The following is a 6,767-nucleotide window of genomic DNA, read 5'->3' on the forward strand; positions in this document are numbered from 1 at the left end:
GATGACCATACACATGTGATGGGATTTGGGAAGCAGTGGGGAAGGAGGTGCAACTGGTCTCTATGTTGTCGCTTGAGCTGATCGAAATTAGTGCCGTCAACTGAAAATTTGTGGCAAGATTTGGCAAATCATAAGTGAGGAGACGGGCAGTGTGTTCATCAGAACCGGATAGTATATACCCGTATTTACCTACGTTGTCCAGCAAGTGCGCTTCTCCAGTGGGGAGTGCAGCATGTTGTTACTCCATAGGTTGTACTCTCTCCGTCTCATAATATAAGATGGTAGTCAATGGCGGATCTAGAATTCTACCAACATGGAGGCAAGCACGGGCAATGATGGTTGAACAGCACAAAAAAATGAGTATATATTGTACATAAGTATGCACTAGTAAAAGTAAATTTGCAATTTTTTTGTGGGGACCATGCCCCCTACGACCCCACCCCTAGATCCACCACTGATGGTAGTACATTATGAGATGGAGGGTGTATGTCTCACGGAAAGGCTTCCACACCGCAGTATCCAACAAGCTAGTTGCTGCCGGGCTGGTGAGCATACAATAGTTTGCACAAATGGACTTGGATTCAGTTGAGATCAAATGTTGTTTGCTACTCATAACATTTTCAGCTCGTATCCGTTTAGTTAGCATGTGTCCCACCCTGAGTCACACACACATGGCAGGCCAAGAGGGATGGAGAGTAAAAGCGGCTTTCTGTGTGATAAGGTGGCACATGCAAAACACAGAATTGCTGCACAAATAGCTCAATTACACATCATATCAGATAGATGGGGACAAGCAGGGCATTTCCATGCCTAAATTATGACATATGAATCACATATACATTTGGTTTCTCTAATATACACATCACCATTGTTTCTAAGGAAGTTTTCCCTGCAGTGGGCCAAAGTTATTCTAGGAAGTGCGTTGAAGACTCGGAAGACACATGTTTGCGAGGTCGTATGAAACATAGAGACCAAGACTACAAGACCAGAACGAGTTCCGCAAGTCACATTAAATAGAGTGATATCCATCAAGTCCGATTAACTGTTAACTCGTGTACAAATCAAGCCAAGGAGTGAACTGTGTCAATCACCAAAACTAGAAGAGGTCAAACTGACCTTCAGAACGCCACCTTATTGGATAAGGATTGAGGCTATAAGTTTGCATGTTAGTCATCCTTGTCACATGCATGTTACTTGATTTTGTTTGCAGGCAACTTAATTTATTATTAGGTAGTATTTCCTCTATCCAAAATGTTAGGTATATAATTTTTCTCAGATGTTCAATATCTCTATGTTTGACCAAGTTTATAGGAAAGGATATTAACAATGAAGATACCAAATGAATAAAATATGAAACCATAGTTTATGAAACTATATTTTCCATGTTGTAATCGGCGTCTTTGTTGATGCTTCGTTAGCACCTTTGTATCTCGTCGTTTACTTTTCTTTCTGATTTGTTGTAATGTCAACTTTTAAGGGCTTCATTAATTTGAAGACCGTCGGCCGTCTTCTATCTAAAGAAAGCTTTAAGCATGACGAACGGAAAACCGCACAATTACGCTAACACATATTTGACTAGGTGTTTTGTTTCTTTGACGCCGAAGCCTTGACTTGCAACCAACCAAAAAAAGTTAGCCAACCTAGAGCAGGGCCGGTCCTGAGATTTTGGGGGCCCGGGGCGAAACTAAAACTCAGGCCCCTTATCTTATATAAACATTATGACAATCATAATGGATACGAGATTTATAATGAGCTCACTTATGCTTGTATACCTGCCGCCATAACATGGTTTGTGCCATGGCGTGTAGGTGATCCTCTTGTGAGATCCACAAGTGTGCGATCAGGACGAGTCCTTATAATTCTGGCACTGTGTGCTCGACATGGTACTTTCATTGTCTGGGTTTATTGGTCGCCTTCGATTTTTGAACATATTTTTGACCTAAAAATTGACAAATAAACCATGTGTTATATCTCACGAAATCGTAGAAAACATCCTTAGAATACTGATCCAATGATATACTTTTTGGCATATGAATCATTTTTATGAGTTAAATCTAAACGGCTTTAGGGTCAAAATTCAAGAGGATCTAATAAATCTGGACATAAATATAGAATGCTCTGAATAAACACGTAAATAAACCCTAAATCCATATTTATATGTTGAATGGCGCAAGTTATTATGCAGAAATAAATTAGTTAGTTCAAGCGAGGAATGGTAACATGATGCACCTGGGATCGGTTGACTCGGCGTCGGTAATCGGACGACCGACGCTCAATGATGATACAATATGAATTGACGTCAGGCCCTAGCGGAGGTGCTCGACTATGTGTATTGGATTCGGATGATCAGGCCCCAGAATAGGAATCCCCTCAGCCTTAGATTAATAAATCGGTTCGGTGACCGCCGCTGGCAAAAGAAACAGGAAGAGCGAGATCAGGGGCTGTTAATATGGAATAGTGATCTGAATTTAAAGGTACAAACGGGGTACACATCGATGGGGAAAGTCGCGATCCTAGGAAGGTTGCCTCTCTGCATGATCGAAGGAAGGGCTACCTCCGAAGATCTGCTCGTCAGCCTCGCTGGGCATGGCCCATGGGCTAAGTGCATATACCTCGGGAGGGCCCCCTGATCTTGGGGGCCCGGGGCGGCCCCCCCTGCCCCCCCCTCAGGGCCGGACCTGACCTAGAGGATAACATTGTAGATGAAGTTTCTAGTGATACAATTACAAGCCTTAAGCCCTTAAGAAAATCCAGCTAACAAAATTTTGTGACATACCTGCAATTTCAATGTTGTAATCTCAAGGTTAACGACTTCATTCATTTAAAGCCGGGTTGATGCATTCTTCCTAAAAAATAGACTTTTAGCATGCAAGATGGATGGAAAACTACATAATTATGCTAACATAGATTTGACTCAATATTTTTGTTCCTTTAATTTCCAAGCCTTGACCTGTAACCACCTAGAAAAGACACCCAACCTAGAGGATACCATTGTTGACTAAGTTTTGGTGATACAAGCCCTTTAGCCGCCCTTAGGAAAGCCCTGCCGACGAAACTTTGTGACATGCATGCAATTTTGATGTTATAATATCAACCGTTAAGGGCCATTAATTTAAAGCCGGATGTATGCCTTCTTTCTGAAAAAAAGCTCTTAGCTAGATGGGTGGGAACCGCACAATCATGCTAACACATAGTTCAGTGGACCTTTTGATTTTTGATTTCGAAGCATTGACCTGCAACCACCCATAAAAGATAGCCAACCTAGAGGATAAGGTCGTTGATGAAGTTCTTAGTGATACAAGCCCTTTGGCTTTAATTAGGAAAATCCGGCTAAACAAATTATGCGACATATATGTAGTTTTGATATTGTAGTGTCAACTGTTAAGGGATTTGTTAATTTAAAGCTGGGTAGATGCCTTCTTTCTAAAAAACAAACTTTCAGCCAGATGGATTGAAAACCACACTATTATGCTATCATAGAGCTTTTTGTTTCTTTGACTTGGAGGCCTTGACTTGCAACCACCCAGAAAAGACAGGATAACGTTGGTGGCGAAGTTTTTGGCGATACAAGCACTTTGGCCCTTAGGAAAATCCTGTACCTGGGTGATGGAAATTTGTGGCATACATGTAATTTTGATGTTGTAACGTCAACTGTTAAGGGCTCCAGTAATCTAAAGCCGGGCGAATGCCTTCTTTTTATATTTTTTCCAGCTAGATGGATGAAAAAACACACGATCACGCTAACACAGAGTAGACTAAACGTTTTGTTCCTTTGAGTTCGAAGCCTTGACCTACAACCACCCAGAAAAAGACAGCAAACCTAGAGGATAACCTTGTTGACAATGTTTTTAGCGATACAAGCCCTTTAGCCCTTAGAAACACAACTCGCATGCATATATGTAGAAAATTAAGATGGCACCTCTTGCGTCCATTCGTTAGTCTGCGCACAGCGAGCTTCTCTGTGGGTTCACTTATATTGAACTCATATTCGCACGTAAACGGGCAAGGTTTATATAGTGAAGTCAGACTCCAACTTGAGTAGGATCCAAGTTATGCATGCATGCACCACGCCGCGAGACCATGACCTTATGCCTATTTAAGGCCTAGCTTGTCTCTATTGGCTACAACCCCAGGCTGCAGTACAGGTATCCAGTCAAGGGAAAAATCAATGTCACTAGGGCAAAAAAGAGCAATGGAAAGCTTGCTGGTGGTTCTCTCGCTAGGAGTCCTCCTCCAGCTCGCCGGCTGCAGCCCTCCGCCGGACCCGGTGATGTGCACGCATGGCACGTCCAACTGCACGATCACCAACACGTACGGCTCCTTCACGGACCGCACCATCTGCCGCGCGGCCAAGGTCACCTACCCGCGGACCGAGCAGGAGCTCGTCGCGGCCGTGGCAGCCGTGGCGTCCACGAAACAGAAGGTGAGGGTGGCCACCAAGCACTCCCACAGCATTCCCAAGCTGGCGTGCCCCGGCGGCGACGACGGCACCATCATAAGCACGGCTTGGCTCAACCGGACGGTGTGCGTCGATGCAGCGAAGCGGCTCATGACGGTGGAGAGCGGCATGCTCCTCCGGGACCTGGTCGAGGCCGCTGCCGCCGCGGGGCTGTCCCTGCCGCACTCGCCGTACTGGCACGGCCTCACCATCGGGGGCCTCTTGAGCACGGGAGCGCACGGGAGCTCGCTGTGGGGAAAGGGAGGCGGCGCGCACGAGTACGTGGTCGGGCTGAGGATCGTAACTCCGGCGCCGGCGAGCGAGGGGTTCGCCATGGTGAGGGAGCTCGGGGCTGACCACCCGGACCTGGACGCGGCGAAGGTCTCCCTTGGGGTTCTCGGCGTCATCTCTCATGTGACTCTGGCCATGCAGCCGTTGTTCAAGCGGTCGGTGACGATGGTGAAGCGCGACGACTCGGACTTCCAAGAGCAGGTAGCCCGGTGGGGTCATCTTCATGAATACGGCGACATAACGTGGCTGCCTCACCAGGGCAAGGTGATCTACCGCCAGGACGACCGCGTCGACGTCTCCACCCCGGGCAACGGCCTCTACGACTTGCCCCTTTTTCGCACCACCCCCACGCGCGAGCTCATCGATGCAAGAGCCGCCGAAGAGCGGCTGCAGGAGAATGGCACCGACACCGCCCGGTGCGAGGCGGCGCAGCAGCAGGCGGCCGCGTCGGAGCGGCTGAATATATTCACCAACGACGGCGTCTCCTTCACGGGATATCCGGTGGTGGGGTACCAGCACCGCATCCAGGCGTCCGGCCCGTGTCTCAATAGCCCAGAGGATGGACTCCTCACTTCCTGCGCCTGGGACCCGCGTATCCGAGGCTCCTTCTTCGACAACTCCGGCTTTAGTGTCCCACTGTCCAAGGCACCGGCATTCATCGCCGACATGCAACGTCTCAGGAACCTCAATCCGGACTTGTTTTGTTCTTCTGTCGACGCCAGGATAGGCGTGCTCCTACGATACGTGAAGGCGTCATCCGCTTATCTTGGCAAGCCGGAGGACTCGATCGGTGTCGACATCATCTATTACCGGAGCCACACCGAAGACATGCCGCGTGCGCATGCCGATGTGGTAGACGAGATCGAGCAAATGGCGCTGCGTAAGTACGGCGGCATCCCGCACTGGGGTAAGAGCCGCAATTTTGCCTTCGATGGTGCCATCGCGAAGTACCCAAAAGTCCATGAGTTTCTTAAGGTGAAAGATAGGTACGATCCAGAGGGGCTCTTCTCCAATGAGTGGACTGACAAGGTTCTTGGTATCAATGGAAGTCCCAACATCATCAAAAAGCGTTGTGCCATTGAAGGACTCTGCGTCTGCTCCAACAACTCGCACTGTGCTCCGGAGCAAGGCTACTTCTGCAGGCCAGGGAAGGTGTACAAGGAGGCTCGTGTGTGCTCATTCTTTAAGGATTACTAAGGACGTCAAATTTGGCAGAGCCGTACATTGCACCACGCTCGTTTCTGGTTGCTTGTCGGACCTGAAAAATAATGATTTGCTTTTCCTTGGTATATACGAGGATATATATGTGAACTAGGTAGGTACTATTGCCAACTACGTATCAATCTATCTATCCAATAATGATGTTTTAGTTTCTTGTTTGTCAATTATACTTTGGGAACAGACACCGAGCCATCCACCTGTCCAACGGTTGAATGTTGTAGCCTGCCGTATGATTTGATGCAGATCTTTCAATGTAAGAATGCAGTAGATTTCCCCATAAGTGTATGGCATCAGTTTATTGCAGATTATTGGAAGAAAGATGAGTATTAAATACTCCATCCGTCACATAATATAAGAGCGTTTTTGACAGTAAATAAAAAATTAGATGTGTTTGTAGCTTTAGTTTTCCTGGGCATGAACCGGTATGGTGGTGTTTGGAAACCTTGCTGATTAAAGCATGCAGATAGTAGAATTGGCCCTTAAGAACTAACTTGAAATCTCCCTCTCTAATTCCGATTAGCCATTCCTAATCTTATCTTAGGATGAAAGCTAGCATTAAAAAAAATAAAATAGTAGCTACTTATTGATTTCAGAGCAGTTGTAGCATCCTTAGCAGTTTTTTTTGCGACAAGGCCTAGGACTATATATTAAGTATCACACATCCTTACAAAAACACCCTTACAGAAAAATAAAATTACATTCAAATCCATAGGAGTGCCAAAATTCTTCTTTCTCCTGCATCCACTGCCGGCGCACCGTGAACATAGTTCGATGCCGTTTCAGGGCCTCCGCCTCGACGGAGCAATTTTTTTAAACC

The 6,767-nt window shown here is 46.6% G+C and overlaps 1 protein-coding gene across 1 annotated transcript; it reads left to right on the forward strand.

Moving 5' to 3' along the window:
• Nucleotides 1-4,168: 4,168 nt before the first annotated feature.
• Nucleotides 4,169-6,258, forward strand: LOC123107558 (L-gulonolactone oxidase 2-like). The gene has a single exon (XM_044529531.1). It carries the CDS (start codon nucleotides 4,169-4,171, stop codon nucleotides 5,924-5,926), a length of 1,758 nt encoding a protein of 585 aa, XP_044385466.1. The 3' UTR covers nucleotides 5,927-6,258.
• Nucleotides 6,259-6,767: the final 509 nt, after the last annotated feature.

This window comes from Triticum aestivum, chromosome 5A (genome assembly GCF_018294505.1).
Source record: "Triticum aestivum cultivar Chinese Spring chromosome 5A, IWGSC CS RefSeq v2.1, whole genome shotgun sequence".
NCBI lineage: Eukaryota > Viridiplantae > Streptophyta > Magnoliopsida > Poales > Poaceae > Triticum > Triticum aestivum.

Bases quoted from the DNA above. Each gene is read 5' to 3' on its own strand.
- LOC123107558 (XM_044529531.1), top strand. From the start codon at position 4,169: ATGTCACTAGGGCAAAAAAGAGCAATGGAAAGCTTGCTGGTGGTTCTC.